At 33.5% G+C, this 23,748-nt stretch overlaps 1 protein-coding gene across 1 annotated transcript; it reads left to right on the forward strand.

Moving 5' to 3' along the window:
* Positions 1 to 5,092: 5,092 nt before the first annotated feature.
* Positions 5,093 to 6,176, forward strand: LOC131856602 (MFS-type transporter clz9-like). Its single transcript, XM_059208444.1, has 2 exons — positions 5,093 to 5,381; positions 5,506 to 6,176. The coding sequence occupies exons 1-2, from the start codon at positions 5,093 to 5,095 to the stop codon at positions 6,174 to 6,176; spliced, it is 960 nt and encodes a 319-aa protein (XP_059064427.1).
* The last annotated feature ends 17,572 nt before the right edge of the window (positions 6,177 to 23,748 follow it).

Consider the following 23,748-nt stretch of genomic DNA (forward strand, 5'->3'; position numbering starts at 1 on the left):
GTTCCATCTAGCCGAAGCTATTTTCGCTCCAAAACGGACGTGTCTATTCTGGCTCCAAAATGACAGAATGGATTTACTAACATGCATGTTAGAGCTATTCTAGCTCCAAAATGACAAAATGGATTTACCATCGATTTTGCAATAAATGGTTAAGATTCACTAACACATTGTTATCACACTGTAGGAAAGGTCCGACTGTGCAAAATGAGCAACTAACATTATTTCCCCGATGACTTTCTTTTCACTACAACCTTGAAGTCTTACCGATAGCCTCATTGGTTATCGACAAGAGAATTTTCTACTTTTGCCGCTTATGTTCACTATACTGATGTGCCTTATTAGTATATGCTTCTCTGATATAACTATCATTGACTCCATACTATAATCGACGAGACTGATGCCGATAGGTCTGACTTTGGATTTCCATGCATTCTTATCGGTACATGATAGGCCGATCAAAAGCTAGTATTTGTTTCCTAAGTGTTTTTAACTGGGTGACTTAACTCGATAGTGTAACTTTCCATTATTTGTAATATATACTTCCTCTTGAGGATACAAAAGATTAATAGTCAAATAGGAACTTCTTCCATTCATAAGGGCTATGCCTTTTCTCATTATGCTTCCTGAGATGCAATAGAAACTTACACCGTGGCAAGACTCGTGTAAAATGCACGACTAACACGTGTTAGTCAATCCATGCTATCATTCTGGAACCATAAAAGACATGTCTGTTTGGAACCAGAATAGACTCCGTGGCTCGAGCTCCCTCCAAAATGGACGCGTCTATTCCATCTCCAAAATGATAGTACGGATTGACTAACACACGTGTTAGTCATGCATTTTACACCGTTGATTTTGCAATTAATGGTTGTGATTAACTAACCTGTCACTAGCACGCTCTAGGAAAGGTCCACTTTGGAGCTAGAATAGACATGGCCCTCCAAAACGGACCTATCGTACAACGTGTTGGCATTGTGTTAGTCAATCGCTGCCTGTTGATTGCAAAATCAACAGTGTAAAATGTGTGACTAACAGGCGTGTTAGTCAATGCGTACTATCATTTTGGAGTAGTCATGTGAGAAATTGTAAAAGTGCATAACGTGCCTTGTTAGTCGATATCGGAATGAAACTTTCTATTAGCTATGTGCGTCATATGAATCCAAGGTCTTTGTAGGATAGCATGATATGGATATGTGTAAGTGTACAAAAATGTCCACAGACTATGGTGCAGAATACAAATACTTAGATTATAGAATAACATGGAACATGTGGTAGATGAATTTAGTTATTAGAAAGCACTAAAAAATTAATGCATAGGTTGATACAAATTCAAATAATTTATAGACATCGCTATTGGTCTGACAGATTTGCATGTTTGTTTTGGAATTATAGGTATCTCGATTTCAAATATGGAGGCCAACATTTCTTTACAAACAAGAAAAACACAGGTCACATTTTGTGGAGGAATAAGCGATGATAGGTTGATGAACCTATTCATCTATGAAAACAATGCATTCCTTTCCATGGTGAAGTTAATTTTTGGACTTGAGTATCTAGACGGTGGATGGAAGTACAAAACGAATGTGGACATAGTGCCTCTGTTTATGGCATGGTGTCTGGAGCTCCGACCTATTGTGAAAGTCAGAGAAATCATGAACATGTGTGTCAAGAAGGAATGGCTAGGGGGAATGGAAGCTTTATTATGTTTGGCATGAGACATGGATGGCTTTGAAAGTGTGGATGGAGCTTGGATTCATGTGAGCGAATTCACTCCTCCCTTGCGACCGTTCATTCTCTGGAGCGGCACATTCGATAAAGAGGCGAGAAGAAGTGTAGCACATGCTGGAATGCATGGTATTGTGCAATACTTTGAGACGGTCTATGTTTGGCAAGTGCATGTGGAGATGGAAAAATGGGGACCTTGGTCGGAATATAGAGCACTTGTGCAACGAACGGTTCCTGCACACACAAAAGGATGGGGTCAACCTAGTGGAAGAGGAACAACTAAGAAGGGTCGTGTGCTGCAATTTGGTGAAGGCTCCAGTAGGGAGACAAAAATGAACCAAGTGAGGAACATGGAAGTGATGGATGTGGAAGAGGGCACGGTGACTGTTCATGTGGAGTAGCAAGATGGAACATACAACCTTTTTTGAAGCAAGAACTTTTTTTTTTTTGAAATGTTTATGAATGTGTTATGTATGGATCATTATGTATACCGACTTCGATAGTCTAATCGGCTAGCCGTGGAGCTTTTTCTTTTAGAATGCAAACATTTTCAGAATTAATATAAAATATAGCTTTACCAGACAAAAATAAAAATTGTTGACAGCAACTGATACTCTGATCTTCCCTATTTTGAAATTGTTTTATAACATCAAATGCAAGCATTTCAATATATATGACTACAAATAAAATTAAATTCTTGTAGCACAATTGAGTTTGTAATCTAGCTCAGTAAGAAATTGGAGGATTTCAATACATATGGTGAAAAAAAACAAAAAATTGTCTTTTGATTCTATGTGCACAAAATTGCTCTCTATCTCATATTCTATATTCTATATTCCGGATATCAATTCCAATGTTTCTATATACAATTCCCAAGATAGGGTATCACTCATAGAGTTGGCTTGAGTTGGAAGTGTTGAATGGTAAGCTATAACAAGCTCACATCTAGAGGGAGCAACTCAAACACTAATAATATTGTTGCTGGTCCATTTACTGGTGTTATGATTGTTCTTTATGTGTGTTGATGATTGGATGATTTACTATCTTTGTTGACTTCTACATCTGATCATTTACTCTGATTACAAACTATGAATCCAAATAAATGTCAATCAAGCTCAACCTTTTACACATCCACTCCCAACATTCCTATGATAATGCAATGGGGAATTGTAATTAAGAATAAATTATGCAATATTTCTTTGTGGAGTTCAAAAAAAGATGATACATAACTTGTTTTTCAAGCCTACTTTCTCTTTCCTATGAGTTCCACAAGTGTAATAATTGTATTCATATTTTCATTGCGTAATTTCAAAAATATGATATATAACTTGTTTTTAAATTCCTTTTATAACCTCCCTTATTCAATGCCATTGCAACATCTCATATAATTTTAGAGAAGAATAATAAACAATATCATGTAGCTCCTCATGGGTGATGGGGAGAGGTTCTCAAAGAGAGTCACACCTTACTCAAAAGGTAGTTGGATGATGTTTTAGTGGGATCTTATCACTCTTCACTTGTCCTTTGACAAGTCAAAACACTCAAACTCTCTTGGAGTTCTCCCTATCAATTTGTGCTCAATAGTTGCTTCCAACAATCAAACTCTATTGGAGTGATCCCTATCAATTTGTGCTCAATAGTTTCTTCCTATTGGTTTTTGGGCAATTACTCAAAATTCACTCAAAGAACCTTCCAACACCTTTAGTGATCTGAGTACCATTTTGGACAAAATTTTGAATCAAGTAGGGTAGACAATTTGGTCTATTCGTACTAGTACGGATCCCAAAAATGGCAATTTTGAGGGGTTTTGAATTAGCAGACTTCTTCAATAGGTTTAAATGGTTTCTGCACCCTATCACACCTCTACCTCTTCAATGAGACTCTTTCCTGCATCAAATTTTTATTCCAAACACTTGGCAAATTCACAACTTCACAACCCTACAAGTAAATACAATGTTTTCCATCATTTTCCTAACCTGGCTATGACTAACATCGCCTACAAAATGATAGCAAGTTGCTTCCAAACAACTTATAGGCCATTAGAAAACATATTTACACTATAGAAGGGTTCCATGACTTGAATCCCAAGGGTCATTGAGAAAAACTCAAGGTATTTCAAGTTGGAACCATGAGTCGGCTCTTGAACCCTTGCTCAGGCCAAGAGCAATACAAATTTGTAAACACACCTCAAACCTACACTAAAAGAAATTACAACCACCTCCTAATTAATAAAATAATGTACACTAAACCACCATGAAAGAAAAGTAGAAAGGTCAATCGATTTGGTACAGACTGCTGCTACAAAAATGACAAAATTACAAGGTAAAATTTGGAAATTGTCTTCAAAATCTATTCAAACTTTCTCATAAATGTTCCAACCCATGTACAATGATTCTTAGATAATTTTATATTCCATTTTGGTCATAAACAAATCTTCATTAGTTTCCTAACTACTGATTTGCTCAAAAATGTAAAGTTGCTCAAAAAGTTGCAAAAAGTTGTCAAGCAATAAGGACAACTTTTGTTGAATTTTGCATTTTTGCCTTTTATGCATTTTTAATTTATACTAAACCTCCTAGGATGACTTCCTAATATTAAACTGACATGCCTAAATGCCTAATGAGGCTTTACAAGTCATTTTACATCATAATGCAAATTTATGCCATTTTAGGCTTACAAGGGCTCATAGGTTAGATTTGAGAAAAGTAACAACCTAGGTAACAATCATCCTTAAAATGACTATCAAACACACATGTGGACCTTTTATTAGCCCATTATTCAAACACCTAATCCAAAATATGGATCATCACATCAAAATCTGGAAAATGCATAAAAAATGGTTAAAAGCTAGGTGCTCCTACACCAATGGGTGTCCAACTTACCCATTTCAAGAACTTTGGAAATTCAAAATTATACATTAGGATTTTAATTAAATATTAGACTATGTAAACAAAAATTTAGAGATAGAGTCATTTAATAGCATTTGGAAACTTTGGTAAATAGTTTCCTAACACCTCACTTGGTATGACCAATCTCTTTTTAGCATGTTCTTAATTTCCCTATCTCTTCCATTTGGTCGAACAAGGTATTTTAGTATAATGAACTCCCTTTACTCTTCATCAACAAGTTTAAAGGAAAGAGGTTTGTTAGGAAAGGCATCTATATGTTTAAAGAATTGAGGGACCTCCCAAGCTCCAACAAACATTGTGAACCCACCTCAAACATGAATTTGTCCATAAGGCATTTGATATCCATAATGTGGATGGATCTCAATAATGAACTCTAAAAATGAAAGGTTTATTGGTATTCCTAACTCACATATGCATGATTACTCTATGCCAAACTTCTCAATGATTGATGCAAAGATATGGCTCAACTTGGTCACGGATTAGAGATTATTCAGCTAAAGTCACATGTAGCTCATATATGTGAAACAAGGCCAAATCCATTCAAGAATGATTTCCCAGGAAGATCATGGTGGATAGCTTTCCACAAACGCCATCCAGATTTGATAATAAGGACTGCAGAGGGTCTAGACAGGGATAGAGCAGTAATGCTACGACCAAGTATTGTGACAAATTTTTATGACAACCTGGAGAAATTGTACAATGCTTCTGAATATGGACCAACAAAAATATGGAATTGTGATGAAATAGGTGTGCAAGTAGGCAAGAACTGCGGGATGTGAGTAATTGCAAAGTTGGGTAGTAGAAGTGTCCCACACATTCTATCAAAGAGTAGAGAGTGGATAAATAATTTTATGTTGTGTTAATGCATCAGGTCATAGCATTCTAGGATTTTATCTTTTCAAGGCCAAAAGACAGCTTAAAAACTACATTGCCAATTGTGAACCGGGAGCATGTATGGTTGCACAACCATATGCTTGGATGACAAAAGAATTATTTTTAAATGGGCTATATCACTTTGCCAGATCTATTCCGGGTGGAGTTTCACCCACAAACAAACATCTCCTTATATTTGATGGTCATCAAAACCATGTTGCTTTGACTACAATCCATGAAGCAAAATCTCTTGGTATTGATCTTCTAACATTGCCTACCCACACCAGCCACAAATTGCAGCCTCTAGATGTAAGTGTGTTCTCTCCATTCAAGGCACATTTCAAATCTGAAAGGTCAAAATGGATGGCCAAACATCCACACATAGAAATAAGGAGAACTGAATTGGTAGAACTTGCAAGCAAAGCATTCAAACTTGCCCTGACATCTGAAAACATCATAGTTGGTTTTCGAAGGACCGAAATATGGCCATTAAATAAAGATGCTCTTTATAATGACATGAGACCAAGTGATGCATTCAATTTACAAGATGATAATGATGCTGCAGGAATTGCTAGCATCTTAAGTTTAGTTGGCTTTGGAGAGGCACAAGTGGAAGAGTGTTTGGAACAATGTGTGAAACAAATGAAAGAATTGGAAGCAACCAACTGAAAGCACATGCTCACCAAGTCATATCAGCCAAACACAATATGAAAATGGCATACATGAAGACTTTAGTTTACCATCACAGATTGAACTACCAAATTGGATTAAAGAAGGAGCAAAACATTTAGGAATAAAGATTGATATGGAAAATGAAGAAGTTTCTTTATCCATGCCCTCAACTCCAATGCTTAGCTCCGAGGTCATTCATTATTATGCTGATACAATGGATTGGGAGAATTCAAATTTAGAAACTAATGAAGTTGCAAAAGATGAGCAGGATGGAGACAATCAAGGTTCTTTGAAGACAGCTGCAACATTTGAGATAAAAGACGAAGCTGAAGAAATGTTATGTAGTCAAGGCTCTTTAAATTTTTTTCTGAAGTTACCCATTCAAAGGGTGAGGAATAGGTCTAGTCTTCTTTCTAACAATAATGCATTTAAATTGGGCAGTAAATCTCAAAGCCTTACTTCTGATGAATACATAATTCAAGAACAGAAAAAAGAATCAAGAAAAGATGAAATTGAAGAGTTGAAAGTAAGGAAGAAAAAACAAAAAGAGGCAAGGAAACTTGAACAAATTGCAAAGAGGAAAGATGAGGAAAAGATTGAAAGACAAATAATAAAGCAGAGGAAGGAAGAAGAAAGGGCATAACAACAAAAGGAGAGGGAGTTGAAAAAGAAACAAAAGAGGATGAGCAAGCAAAAGAAACCAACAAAAGAGCAAGTGAACGAGGATGCTGCAATTGTTGTAGGAGAGAGGAGTAATCCATCAACACCATTGCCTCAGTATCATCAAATTTTACAAGACATGTACAATATCTTAACACCTGCATATGCTACTCTTAGTAACCTCCAAGCTAGTTACCATAACAATTTAGAACATACTACAATCAAGGCAGGGCACAACAGTACTCCATCAACTCCCCTACCTGGCCATCATCAGATTTTGAGAGATATGTACAATATTCTAACCCCAGCATATGCTTCGCTAAACAACATCCATGTTCCAACAAGTCATAGCCCCCTTCACTCTCCTATCAAACAATTTCAATTTGGTGGACTACTGGATGAAAATATGTTCGGTAGTATAACTCCTATTACACCACAGGTTGATGCAGCTATTGCAAAAAAAACAATGACAAGGAGTCCTATGGAGGAGCCGGATGTAGCTATTGTAGAAAAAAAGATTACAAGAAGGCATGTGGAGGAGCTAGAACCCTTCCCTGGCTTTATGGTGAACTGATGAAACTAATCAATGCTGCATGCTTGAATTCATAATTTTGGATTGCATAGAAAATCTTATTTTATGGGTTGGCCATTTTGCGGTGCATATAAGCTGGGGAGATTCTGCAATATCTTTATGTCAATATAGCGAATGTGGTGCTACTTTATAATATCTATTGATATGGAGCAATTTTATAATTTCTATCTATATATCAATAGAATGAATCTGTGTAGGAGTCAAAGTAGATGTTGTGTAGTGTGTAGGTTAGCCATTTTGCAGTGCATATAAGCTGGGGACATTTTGCAATATCTTTATGTCATTACAATGAATCTGGTGCCATTTTGTAATATCAATTGATATGGGGCCATTTTGTAATATCTGCATATCAGTGCAATGAGTGCAATGCTATTATGGATACTAAAACTACAATTAATGTTATGTCAAGTATTTGCATTATGTATTTATGAGTGTATGTATGTATATATGTATGTGTATGTGTATGTTTATGGATACTAACAATGCAACAAATATTATGGAAAGTATTTGCATTACGTATGTATGAGTGTATGTATGTACATATGTATGGATGTGTATACATACACATAGCCATACCCATACACATGCACATACCCATGCACATGCACATACACATGCATGCACATACACCCTACCCATACACATACCCATGCACATGCATGCACATACACCCTACCAATCATAGTGAATTAGCACACCCAATCTTTAGTTAGCTTTGACCTAATAGTTGAACATATTGTCACCTAGAAAATTCATCCCCTAACACATATGAAAACCATTAACATTATATGATTGTACATTATGTTATTAATAATTAAATAAAATTAAATCATATCCATTTTTTACTCATCGAATAGACAAACAATTTCTATTAAATAAGTGAATGAATAAAAGCTAAAAACTAAATAAAACTAACCTAATACCTACTCAACCCTAATATTTTCTATCCTCCACAACCTAACATTCCTCAAACGTTGCCGCCATTGTTTGCATTTCAAGAGCATGCATCCTCTGCCACCATATGAGCTACTTTGTCACCTTTGTCACCATGAACAGAGACTTGGCAACTAGAACAACCAGGGCAGGGCATTCAGATAGATATATACATACAGATGTGTACATAAATATATACATATACATATACATACAAATATATACATACATACATACATATATATATATATATATATATATATATATATATATATATATATATATATATATATACATTGCAATCTCAAATTAAAAAAATGAAGAAGTTTAATCATTGCCCGTTCAATTGAATTGTTAGCTTTGAAATGCATGGAAAACCACAGCAATTCGATTTCCAATCAATCGCTACATAACATTATAGATTATAAGCTTTGAAATCACACACAAACATACATTATTGTTTAAGCTTTGAAATCAATTTAGGCTTTAACAAAGAGACTTTCATCAAAAGCAAAATAATGATTTAATGCCCAGGGACAGGCACACAAAGGCACAAAATTTTATAGCCACAAAATTTTTAAAGCTTAATTAATGGCGAGCTGTAATGATTAGCCATGAGATAAATCTTTGTTTCACGTTTAATCTTTTGGTATCATATGTATAGAAAGATTTGAGATTTTTATCGGTAAACAACTTTGTAATGGTTTCTATTTCCAATGTTTCGAACATTTCTTCAGAAAACATTCTGAATCATTTATCCTTTGTCCATTCTTGCTTGGGAAGACTAGGTGACTGGTGCCTTTACAGATGAACAGCAATAGAGACCATTCGATTGTGATAAAGTAGTCTTTCAGACAATGAACCTTGTAAATTGAGTCCAAAATGGAGTCCCAGGAACCTTGTAAATCTTGATATTTTGCATCGTTGTTAAAAAATCATAGAACTCTAACTTTTCTAGAGAAAGGGAATTAAGTGATGCTGCTGATCATGAGTACTACGGGTGTACAACTCTATACACCTAAAGCGATATGCCTCTGAATACAGCCTAATAGTATATCTTAATTCACCTAATACATGTCAGATGGACTATTTATGCATTATAACTTATTCCTCATCCATTAAAGTTTTAAACAAGTCACCATTGGGCTCATCCTATCTCTTTTTTTCTTTTACAGGCACTCACTGCATTTGCAAATGCTTTCCATTCACTGCAACCATTAAGAGTACCTGGTTGGAGGTAAGTTGATATCCAATGCATCTATATTGTCTATATTGCTATACATGCTCTTCGAAGTTCAAGCCATTGACTATTATAGACCAGTTTTTCTAGGTTGGCATCTGAGGCAATGAGGATGTTCTTAATTTCTCTAAATTGATATTCTTGGGGGAAAAGAGATGATCATAGTCATGGTTCTTTCTATTGCAGTTTTGATTGGCTTGAACTGATCTGCCATCGCAGTTTTATGTCAAAGTTACTTTTAAGCAACAATCAAAAGGGCTGGCCATTTTTCCAACGTTTATTTGTGGATTTGTTCAAGTTTATGGAGCCTTACCTGAGAAATGCTGAGCTTAGTTATCCGGTTTGTCTTTATGCTGCTTATTATCTACTGTTTAATAATTTTATTTGAGTTAAATATGCAGGGTTTCTTATCTTCAATTTGGGGAAGAATTTATTGGACATTTTTTTAGTACTTATTGTTTTACTTAAAAAGATAATTACATAATCTATGATATTTGAAATTAAAAAAAAATTGCTTAATATTTTATTTGAACTATTATAATAAAAAACAACTTTCCATTTCCATTTTGCTGGCTTACAGGTCCGATTGTTGTACAAAGGCACCCTTAGAGTGTTGTTGGTTCTTCTTCATGATTTTTCAGAGATTCTATGCGATTACCATTTCAGTTTTTGCGATGTTATTCCTCCTAGTTGCATACAAATGCGGAATCTCATTCTTAGTGCCTTTCCACGCAACATGAGGCTCCCAGATCCATTTACTCCCAACATAAAGGTAAGAGGGAAGTGAACATAAAACAAAGTATGGAGGTAAAGTAGTTAATTTGACTTTGGTTTGAATCCTTTTTTATTTCTGTATGGCTTTTTCAGGTTGACCTTCTTCCTGAAATCAGCCAGTCACCAAGAATATTATCTGAGGTAGATGCTGCACTGAAGAGTAGACAGATTAAAACAGAGGTTGATGAATATCTTAAGGTACATTTTTTTAAAAATATTTTGAATGGTTTGTCTGGTTTTGCAGACTAATATTTACGTGTAGATGTATTGAAAAGCTCTATACTATAAATTAAACTGAACTTCCCCTAGTGCCGTGCCAACTTCGTAACACAATTATAATGTGTAATTGTTAAACTTAGAGGTGCTTGTGTGCTAAGTGGGTCACTTGTCTTATAATGTTTTGACAAAAGCATGGGTGCACATGACATATTCGATAACGTATTGACTGAGACACATATATGTGTCATATCCCACAAATATTAAAAGCCTTTGACAGATGACAATTATAGTCAATATATAATGGAAAGATCCAATGAAAGGAATGTATGTGAAGAAAAATTATACTGCTATTTATGGCTTTTACTAGTTTAATTACTTCCGTAGTTTTGATTTAGAAAGTCTCTTTGGACACTAAGACATGATTTGTGTTGCTACATTGTTCCTTTTTCTAGGCAAAGTAGTTACTGTGATACATCCTTTTGTTTTGAAAGTAGCTTGTTTATTATACATCGTTACTGCCCAATAATTGTCCTGATTAATTCGGTTTGCATTGAAAAACTATTAACTATACTCACGAATTTCATGCAACTATGATTTGGTGTTTTCTTATTGATTTGACAATTTTCATAATTATGTGTTTGGAAAATAGGTGGAATTAAGTTCAAGTTTGATAGAGCCTAATGTGGCATGGCTAGGATTTAGTTTGAACAGTGTTGCCTCTATAAAATTTGTTAATACCATCTGAGATTGACAGTTTGGTAAATTTTTCTCTTACAATTCTATCGTGTTCTTGTTACAGACAAGGCAACCAATGTCCATGTTGATAGTGGATATGAAAAACCGGGTCTTGCTTCCACAACATGAAGCTGCATGTGCTAGAGAAAGGGAATTAACTGACGCTGCTGATCATGAGTACTACGGGTGTACAACTCTATACACCTCAAACTACTGCAAAGTCCACTAAAATTTTGAGTGCTCGCAGAATTATTGTTTGCTGACAGTGCAGTACCCCCTAGGGACCCCATTGTTAAAAAACAAAGTCTCACTATAGCATAAAACAGAGAAAAATGAGGCCAGATGTTTACATTCTGGAATAGCTACATAACCCCACCTTAGCAATCCAATCACAAGATCTAAAAGGAATCGTGTTAAAAGAAAAAGTAGAAACAATGAAGGGAAAAACATGTTAGTCTATAATGGGGACAGGTGCAGTTTCGATACATGAGACTGCTCAACTCAGAGGCCTCTTCTGCATGCAACAGCCTCAACCAGGAGATCAACATCGTACAAATAATTAACATTTTAAACTCGTCGACACCAAAGGGCTGTGAATTTACAAACACAGTTAACTAATTCTCCAAGTCATCTAAACTCTCAAAAATTTCCAACTGGGTATTCAGAAAACGATCTAAAATGCAACCCTTCAGAAAAAGTAAAGCTAGGTTTAAATCTCTGTTGCAAATTCGTAACCCTAGCCAAACATTTTTGGCAAGTAAATAGCAACAAGAATGCATAGAAGGAGACAAAAATCAACATCAAGAAATTTGTAACCCTAGCCAAAGCTTTTTGCCAGGTAAATAGCCTTATGCAAAGGAAAATGACAGATAAAGATGAAAAATATTGCACAAATGTTTGAATTCAAACATGGGTTGTTGCCCCGTAAGATCTGTAAAGACCTTACCTGCTCAAAAGGGTTGCAAACAATTTTATTTCTTGTGTCAACAGACACAGTTGCAGACACCATCGACATTGTATCTGGAACGTCAAGGAGATAGCTACAAAACGTAAAATGCAGTCAAAATAAAAAAATAGGGAAGGATATCACATAAAATGCAGTCAAAATAACATACAGTTGTAATTTTACCTCATTTTTCCCAAGCCACGTCTGTGAATGCCCTGCCCTGGTCGCTCTGGTTGCCACGTCTATGGATGCCCTGCCCTGGTCCCTCTGGTTGCCATGTCTCTATTCATGGTAGCTCCTGTGGTGGCAGAGGATGCATGCTCTTGAAATGGTGGCAGCGTTTGGGGAATGTTAGGCTGTGGAGGATAGAAAATATTAGGGTTGAGTAGGTATTAGGTTAGTTTTATTTAGTTTTTAGTTTTTATCCATTCATTTATTTAATAGAAATTGTTTGACTATTCGATGAGTAAATAATGGATATGATTTAATTTTATTTAATTATTAATAACATAATGTACAACCATATACAACCATATAATGTTGATTGTCTTCATATGTGTTAGGGGGTGAATTTTTTAGGTGACAATATGTTCAACTATTAGGTCAAAGGTAACTAAAGACTGGGTGTGCTAATTCACTATGATTGGTAGGGGGTTCAAAAATTGACATTTTGAACACTTTTTATAAATGCATTTAAAAAACCTATCAAAAATGATGATGATGACCTGAAACCTTAGTTATAAGCAGTTAACTCGTCATAGAAGGTGCTATAAAAAATTTAGACGTTTTTGACATTGTTATGTCGACTTTTGAAAAGGGCAAAGTTAGGGTGCATGACTACTGGTGCTCTTCCCCTAGTTAATTGATCATATTGATCTAAGAAAAAATACCATTTACAACTCATGTTTCAATTATGGTACACTGATGCATTAATAGGTGTTCACTTTTTATTCTTTTTATTTCATAATTGGTCCATTGGTCCATGACTACTATGGCATTTGTGTATGACTATTGGATCATTTGTCTGTAAGTATTGGAATTTTAAGTGCACGGTTATTGGAGCATCTATAAGTAGATATCATGACACTTTGAAATGAGTACTTTTTGACCCTTGTGTGCATATTTGATCTGATAGCGTGCATTGTTACTACACAAAAGCTAAAACAATAACTATAAATAGTTAAGTCGCAATGGAGACAACTGAAAAAAAAATCATCAAAAAATCCCATGTACCTATAACGACAACTAGTACGCTTCCCCTAGTGTTGTTTTTATTGAAATGGTTTTTCTCTTTTGTAATTTGAATCATTTACTTTGTTATTTAAGTAGAGTTATATTTTATTTACTTACCTTATCCCAATTCTTTTTTTTTTTCATTCAAGTCTTTACTATCTTTGTTTTTCGTGTATATGTTAGTGTAATACCCCTCCCTGGTTCATCTTTTGGGATTCGATGTGTTGGGAATTATGAGTTTGTTTGCGCTTTTGATATTCTCTCTAACATTGGTAGATTCATTATGATTGCTTTGATGAGGTTGAGTTGGTGTTTTCCACCTACTAGTCAGAATATAAATGATTCAAAATTTCACTATGCTTACTATTTGAGCTAGATGGCCAATTGACAAGAATTCCAAGGATAATGAATTCTTTTGCACTTTGGGCTCTACAAAACCTAGGTGGGTAAACCTATAGGACAATCACAAAAGAAACACAATTCTTATTGAACATCCCACTCAAGAAGACAATTCTAAGAGTTCCACTCCAATACACATATATAGTAGCCTAAAGACACCATTCCATTTCCATATGAAAACTATATTGGATTATGAGAAAATAAGAACATGAACACATTAATCATAAATTAAAAGAGAGATTTAATGATTTTCAAATAGATGTTTCTGAAAAATCATAACAACGTACATATTAGTGCCTATCCTAGGGAAACAGAGTCAATAATTCCTGAATTTAACAATCCCACAACCAATTCCAAGATAAAGACGCCTTACATCAATATCCCACACATCACACCACAAATCATACTTATAAGATCTTCTTTCATTTTATCATGCATTGCATTTCATACCAGGTATTTAATATCTTCCTTGAAAAGATCCCTAACTATGCAATTACACATTCACACATAACTGTGAAGACAATACCCATTCATTAGGTTGATGAGAAGGAATCATGAAAGATGAGAAAATTGAACACCACACACTACTTCTCATGCAAACTATGGACTACAAAATGGGTTGGCCACTCAACATTTTTGATCAACCACACACGATTAGGAGCCTCTTTGTATTTGGTATCAATAAATGCTCTAACACCCACAACAAATCTGGAATACGATGTATTAGTTGCAATCAATTTATCAATAGTTGAATAATACATTGGCTGATTTATATAGTCTTTGTCTACCACATTTTGAATGGAAGCATTCATTATATCTTCATACTCCTTTCATTCATCAAAATAATTCAACTTTGAGCTCTCATTATGAAGGAGAGGAACAGTCCAATGGCTTAATTCATTAAAACTTTGTATTCTTTCCTTAGATGCTCCATCCTTTTCCTTTAAATAATTAATCTCATTGACAAGTGATTCATAAGCTTGACAAAAATCTTATAATGGTTGAGGTGGCCTGGGCATATACTAAACTGCAATACTTAAATCTTTTGTCTTTAGCCCAAAAGCTTTCCATCCTTCAAAAATCTCCTTTAAATCAGTGAGAAACTTTGAGCACTAAGTAGCCCCTTCCAAAATAATATAAAAAGAATTATTAACATCTTCAATTCTACTCAAAATTGATCTCAGCAAGTGTGACAAGCTACCCTTGATCATTTCTATAACCTTATCTTTTGTCATTGATTCTATTCTCAAGATTTGTTGAGCTCTAGCCTATACCTATTGTTGAAGATCATTTATTTTTTGCTCCAAAGCATTTATCTCCTCAACACTCTTTGATGACTCTCCCTAGATGATCATAGGAGAAGGTGTTATTGCCTTCTTTCCCAATTCTTTCTTTAGTCGAGATTTTTCCATTAACACCTTTGTATAAATTTCATGTATCCCAACTCTCTCCTACAATAATATCATCTTTTCCTTTTCCTATAGTTTCACAACATGTAAGGAAAGCATGGTAGAGTGCATTGACAAAGTTACTGCCTCCACAACTAAGGTATCCTTTAATGTCCTTAATATGGCCCCATCCCCTATTCTTTCTTCAACGCCAATCAAAACTCTAGGCTTGTCAATTTACTTGGGGATTTTGCCCATTGGGCTTTTCTTTGATGGTGGGATGATATCCTGACCCATTGTAACCTCCATCCTTTTCAAATTCTACAATGAAAGTGGAGCTAGGCTATTGTCTTATCTAATCCAACAAAAAAATTGTTTCCAAGTTCCAACCCAGTATAAGTAGCATCCCACTTTCTTTAGCTATTTCCCTAGCTTCTTGTGGGGTTATATGATCTAAATTGAGATCCTCTTATGATTGAATCTCTGAGATTCCCTCGGGTGGACCAACCACTTGCAACCACAAGGCCTTGAATTCTAGCCTCTTGACCAAGTCTTCATCTGACATAATCATATGAGCAACAATTGCTTTCCCATCCTCACATTGATCAATTAGAATGGGTTGGCCAAAATATCTTCTACTCTAAGGTTCTTAAATTACTTAAACATGCCTAGGAGGTGAAGAAATAATTTGCTCGACTTCCTCTTCACTGACACCCCCTCCAGCTTGGTCTCCTATAACTTCCTCTTGTTCTTCCAATGGAACTTGCTACTACTCTGGAACATCATATGGAGTGTGCTCCCCTATTTCTTCATGGGCCATGCCATATTCAATATTGTAGGATCCTGTAAAAATAGATTCAAAATTTTTAAACATTTTCTCAAATCTTATGACAAGCCTTTCTTCCTTAGAAAAGAAACCTTTAAAATTAGGGAACTTAGCCTTTATTTCATTCTCAATCTTTTTAAGGATTGCCCATTTATTTCTTCTTTGAAGGGTTTGTTGAATGGTAAGGAAATTCCTTATTACATCTTAATTCAAATCTAAATCATGATTAAAAGACCCTCTTTTTATTTTGGCTCTGAGCCAACTTATGAATCCTTCTGGGTCAAAATTTCTCTTCTTTCCATATCTTAGTGCATACCTAGTTGCTAAATAATTCTATAGTTTGGTCACCACCTTGTACTCAACTACAAGTCCACCGAACCTTGTGGATTTGGTAATAAGAGAGCCTTTCTTTTGCTCTACCAAATGAAACATTTGTGTCCACAACATCTGCCACATGAATTCAAGAAATGCTAATCTATGAGAAACATAGATTGATAATTGGTGAGCAGATTGAGGGCATCGATAGACCCTTATTATTATGTAATAAGAGAATAGAAAACAATTTGAAAAATCAAATCGTCCTTCATCATCCATCTTGTTTTCTTTTGACCTTAAAAAATCCATAACCTTGGTAGGAACCCTATTCACCACCACACCCAACCATGACATAATCCTCATTACAAAATGTTGATGCAAAGAAACATAATTAGCAACCTCAGAGATTTTGTCCCATATGTTGTACCACCTCTATATTGGGAAAGCTACACTATTTTTGTTGTAGAACTTGAGCTGAAGATTGGGACTCCATTCATACTTATGTTGGAAAAGAATTAAATGAGTCAATAGGGAATATAATTTCAATTTTATCTCTAAGGGATTATCTACTGCTCCCAGATTCCCTTCATGAATATGCCAAGAAATGTATGTTGTATAATTATATTCTAAGTTTACAAATTTATGCAAAATATTCATTCCCATCAGCATCATCCCTACTGGTATTTTCTCCAAAGCATCTTCCCCCAAAATCTAACACAAAGCATGATAATTTTTAATAAAATACTTCTCAAACTACCTCGCAACAAAGGGCTCCTTCTCAATGGGAATAAATGGTGCCACATCACCATGCCAATCCCTTTTCTTGAGTAGGAGAACCTCCTTCTCCCTGTAAAAATTTCTCCTTAATTGGTATTCTTGTTCAAACTTCTTAACATCAATATCTAAATTACTCGCCCAATAAGACCAAAACAATTAACAATTTCCATTGGACTTATATCAACCAAGCCTATGCCCTAAGGAGTCCTTACTGTCTTTGATGCTTGATCATACATTGTTGCCATAGCCCTTATCAAATCCACTTCCACCAAAACATCAGGCACAATCAATTTAACCATGTCAAATCTCTAGGGGTTTGATCTCGGAACTAGTTCATCCTTATTGTTGTAGAAATACTAAAACAGGTTCCCACCCCTCTCAGGAATAAGGGCATCACCACATTGCACACAACCATCCATTAAATAATCATTATCCTTGATGCTTGTGGTAGACACAGACAACATATCCAAAAGGTCCTAATACAATGGAGGCTCCTCTCTCTCAGTGGGCTTTGTAGGAGCAACAATAGGCACTTCAATAGTGGCATGAATTACTTGTATGTGGTTCCCCAATATTTCCTCATAAACCTAATGCCTCTATGTTAAATTTGTTGGCATATGTGCAGAGCATGATGAAATGATGATATTATATGTTGTCATTGATGTCAATATGCTAAAGTATGAACCGATATATTGTAGTAAACTAACTGGCAATAGAACCAGTATGATGATGTAAACCGGTATATGTGAAAAAGTGAAGTGGTATGTTTGTTCAAAGGTGAACCAGTATGTTGGAATGAGAACCAGTATATGAAAGTTTTGTATCGGGGTTTCATTTGGCATGACTACCAGTTGGTAGTCTCAACTTCAGGGTTTCTAGTTGATGCATTCCTTGTGTTATTCAACCGATGACATCTTGTGATGAGTTAGCATTGTAATGAAGGCCAAATCGTGTTGCCATGTCAGCCTTGTGTGTGTGAAGGATTTCCTTGAGGATCTTGCATGAAGAAGATAGATCCTATCTACCTCGGGAATGTGCGAAGTCTCTATAAATGGTGGAGAGCGCGTGATGGGTTATTAGCTTCCTGAAGAGACAAAGAATGAACGTTGGAGAATGTCTTGACAACTATTCAAGATTGTTGTATTCAATGTAGTGTGATTAATGATTAGGATAGAACCGACTGAATTGTTAAACCTAAATGTTTAGGGTTTAGCATTTATGCTATCGATGTATCTGTTTCCTATAAGGTCATTGATGTTTTTCATTTTGAAGTTGTTGGCAAATGTTATGTGTGTATCCAAGTGAAGAGATACTTGATTCTTGATAGATCGAAGAAGTGTGTTGATACCTGCAGAGTGTGATTGCAGAAGCAAAGGAGCTAAAGTGGATCTGCCTTGGCATTGTGTGTTGTTATTAGATCAATGTATTACTTGTTGACTTTTAACCATTTCAGTAGTTGGAAAATCCCTTAACCGGGTAGCTTTAACAGGCTTTTGTGTAAATCCTTTAACAGGGTGACTCAATTCAATGAGTTCTTAAAATCCTCTTGCGAGGTAACCTCTAACAGGGTTTTAACCTTTAACCAGGTATTTAGCAATCCCTTAACCGGGTGATTCCTAGCAGGATCGATTCCTAACAGAACCTATTGTAAAAGTCTTTAACCAGACAAGGCTCCTAATAGAGTGGACTTCAAAAGAGTTCAAAGAATAGCTTGTGGGTATTCATCCCCACTGTGGTTTTTCCCAATGGGGTTTCCATGTGAAAAATCATTGTGTCATGTGTAATGCTTTTCATGTGATGGTTTAGTGTTTTATTTTAAGTGGTAATGCATATTGAACCAGTAATCTTTATACTTCTGATGTATTACCTATTTATGCATATGAGTGAAGTGGAAAGGAGATGTTAGGTGAGGTGAAGATCTAAGTGATAACCAGTTTATACTTGTCATACTCATTCTTGGTTTTACCGGTAGTACCCTATTTTGTATTGGTGTTACTGTTTACCAATTAAGTGCAGTCTTTGCAGTCAAACTGGTTGAGGGAAATTTTTTGTCTGTACTGATTCACCCCCCCCCTCTCAATACCGGTTATGTACTAACTATTCATCATTATTCATCAAAATCCACTTCGAGCACTTGAGCTTCCGATTTCTTCTATGGAGGCCTAGGTTTCTTTCCTTTTGGCTCCTTCCTTGCCTTCTCCTTCTAGGCATAATGTAATGATTATATTTAGGATTCTAATAGAACCATAATGTTAATTACATTCTAACCCTTAGAAAACACACATTAACTCTAACCTCAATACTAACCCTACCCTAATACCAATTGAATCATAACCCTAATACAATCTCTGACCTTAATTTAAAGCTTAGGGATACTAACTTCAATCCTAAGTAAACCCTAATACTAACCTGAATCCTAATTCAATTGTAACCTTATCCAAAAGCTTTATCCTAGAATGGTAATCATGTACTTGAACCTTAACACTAACTTTAAGCCTAATTGAGTCAAAATACTAACCTTAACCCTAACATAAGCTTTATTTTAGATTGGAAACCCTAATTTTAACCAACCCTTAATCCTAAACTAAAGATAATCATAACCTTAACCTTACCTATAATTAAAAGATGGCACACATAATTTAATTTTGGTATAAATTATTTTATAGTTAAATTGAACACCATTGTTAAATTTATAAAAGATGGTATTTAACATATTGCAATAATTTTAAAATAATTTAATTTTTTCAATAATTATTTTTAATTTCAGATTATGATTAATTACAAAAGTGTAGACTTTTCTAAAATGTCAACAAACAATATATCAAGAAAATATTTATTTTGAAGTAATAATATAAATGTATAAAAAATAAAATAATAACACAAGTCGAATAGTGTAAAGATGAACAGTAAATACTTACATTATATTGAGGAATGTAATTCAATTCATAAAAATGGTAATCTATATTGTGATAAAATAATTTTATAAATTTTCTAATGAAATTTTATACAAAATAAGTTTTAAATCATTTAAATTTTCAATTTTTTTTTTTTAATAATTCTCTTTTAAATTTTATAATACTATTTAGTATAACATTTAAGTATAAATATTTTTAAAATGACATCAAATAATATGATAAAGTTAAAACCATATTACAAAATATAGTTAATCAAAATAAAAAATAAAATCCCAATTTCTTTACAATAGTATCACAACTATTATTAATTTTTTTTTTAGAATTACAACTAATTAAACCATAACACTTACGTAGAACTTTTAAATTAACTCTAAAACTAACTCACATCTCCAAATTTTCAAAGTTGCTATAAACATTTTATTATAATTCAATATTTTAATTTTTTTAATTATATTTTGAATTATTAAATATATATATATATAAGAAAGGGCTACATCTTTCAATTATTATTTACTTTCTAGTAACAATTAAAGTTTAATTTTAATATTTAATAATTATATTATGTTTAAAAAAAATTGGATATTAAAAATTCATTTATTAATATTTGAATTCTAGTGATTCTTATTGAACATAGTAGAATTATACTTTGTCATTATTATTTATATATTAATATTATAAATAATATTAATTTTTTATTATTATATCATTATTATATTATTATATAATAATTTTGAGGTCGGAGGGGTGATTATGGATTTTAATGGCTTCTTTGAGCTTTCTTCTAAATAAGTTGTCCTGAACAACCACAATTTGAGTGTTTTCTAAGGGGATGTGGTGTTTGGTCTTGGAAGAGTTCTCTACAAGGGCTGATTTGAGAATCCTTTCATGTCTTGAATAAAATAAGATTTTGATCTAACTAGTTGAACTAGCCAATTGTGTGTAGGAGATTGTCATCCTTCGAGAAGGGAGGGTAAGTATCATTCAGGAAGTAAGAAGAGGGAAGAACTTATGCCATCTCATTTTTTTCTATTATTGATTTTATTTAGTTATATTTATAAAATTTCAATATTTAATATTAATAGATTCTATTAAAAGAAAAATTATGGAATACATTTCATGAAAGTTCCATAGAGAAAAAGAACATTAAATAGGGGAAAGGACCCAATAGTTGTGCACCCTAACTTTGCGCTTCTCAAAATCCTACTTGGAAATTTCAAATCACTTCGATTTTTTTACAGCAGCTTACTTGGCAAGTCCCCTTCTTATAACTAAGGTTTCAGGGCCACATCATCAAATATGATGCCACATTAGTATATTTTTTGCCAAGGTGTCCAAAACAACCCCCCCAAAAAGTGAGACCAATAGGCATGCAAAAGAGACCCCAATAGTTGTGCAGCTGATATGGCATCACCTGATTGGTTCCTTTTTACAATATTAGTACATTTCTTAACAACTATTGGTACATTTCCTAAAAATTGATGGTACATTTCCTAACAAAAATTGATATTTTCAAACAATAGGTTTTATTTGTTCAATTTTTGGAACAAAAGGTATCAACAACCCTCACAACAATTGGTACATGCTCAACTACTGGGTCCTTTCCCCTAGTCTCGTTTGATTGGGGCTGCATAGAATGAAGCAAATATTTTGAAAGGACATGAAGCTACTGCCTGAGCCGGAACACACACAAGACCATTAATTTTATTATCAAAAATTTCTTGGCTGACATTAGATTTTTTAACAGAAATATTAAAATGCCATGGAATTTATTTTGGCCTATCAGCTAATAAATATTCCTGCAATGTACGAAAGTTATTGCATTTAGTGCTACCATCACATAGTTAAGAGAAAGAAATAATATTTTAATGCAATGGACTTATTAATAGATGTTTTGATAGTGTTTCAATAGTACTTATCTATTATTATTAATGAATCTGATTATTTTACATGAAAAAAATTAAACTTCCTACCCACTAGTTTAGTATAAATCAATAGAATTAAAGAAAAAATGCATTTTTTTTTATATATAAAATATAAAATAAATATGTATTCTAGATTTTTTATTCAAAAATTTTAATTCTAAATTCTGATTAGTTTAACTAATTCTAAAATAGAACTGCATGAACGTAATAGTATTCTTGCATTGGCAAGAACTAATAAACTAGGTCATATATGAATCTTGATCATTATTTAGATGTTATAAGAAATATAAAAAAAAGTGCCTTCTTAGATTCTATGAAACCTTTGAATATATTCCTAAAATACTAAAAGAGGTAAAGTTAAGTAATAAGAATACTTCATCCCCAGCTCAACACATAGGCATTCCCTAACTAATATTCAGCTTTCTGAAAATGAACACTCTATGAAAGTCTTACATATGCTATCGTCATGTTAAAACAATCCATCACATCTTTTTTCTATAGTGGAAATATGTTCTTATATTTTTTATATTCAATCATAGATTATAATTCCAATTCCAATTAGCTATATATATATATAAATATAATAGTGTAAAAAATGAACTAAACAGTTCAATACATACTATAGATTTAATATTTATATTGCTTAGCTACAATAATTATATTATATGGGAATGCCACTTTTACTCTTGTAATCCTTCTTCTTCCTATACATTGGAGAAGAAAATTAATATAAGAGTGTAGATTTATGAAAGATAGAATATAAAATATTGAATTTATTTTAATGCTATATTATTAAGAATAGTAATTTTATTAAGATTTTGGATCAAGTCAAGGTATTATAAACTTTGAATAAAATATAAGATAAATACATCTAGATTTAATTTAATATTCAATAATACGTAAAGAGAAAAATTGAAAGAAATTTATAAGAAATTAAATAAATATGAAATTAATATGTATGTATATGTTCTAAAGATGTGAAGCAATTAAAATTAAGCAAAAGAAAACACTACACAAACAAAAGGACACCAACATAGTAAACATTTTAAACTTTTTGGATTTTTACTGATGCCCCTTTATGCTTCTTCAACACTATTTTAAAGGGAGAAAAAAATTCTTTCATGTCTAAATTTAATTAAGTAATTATCAATTAATTTTTTTGGGTATAATTTATATATATATTTAGAATGTGAATTGAAAAGGTGATGATACATATTTAAATACTAAAAGATTAAATACAAATTATTTTAAAGATTATCTAATGTTAGATCTAGAGAAAATGTTTTAAGTTAATGAACTATCTAGAATTTTGTGTTGGTTTTCATATTTATCATAAGAAAGGTTTGTGGGTTTGAGATGAAGTTATGTTTTGAATATATGCTCTATATTTGTATTCAGCAATGCAGACAATGATATTTTTTGCTACAACTTATCATGATATATAACATTCTACTCTAATTTTCTCAAATAATCGAGACTTGTGATTTTTATAAATACCTTAAGCAATATGATTGATCATAGGGAGAAGATTTCTTTCAAATAAACTCCTAGAAATTGATCAAGTTCAAAAGTACTAGGAAAGGAACTATGAATACATGTTTGTCATTCTTTATATTACACCAAATTAAAATGTTGTTTTGCTAATTTCCTTAATTCTCTAGTATGAAAGAGAGTACATGTATACTAGATGATGAT

The sequence above is a fragment of the Cryptomeria japonica genome, chromosome 7 (assembly GCF_030272615.1).
Source record: "Cryptomeria japonica chromosome 7, Sugi_1.0, whole genome shotgun sequence".
Lineage (NCBI taxonomy): Eukaryota > Viridiplantae > Streptophyta > Pinopsida > Cupressales > Cupressaceae > Cryptomeria > Cryptomeria japonica.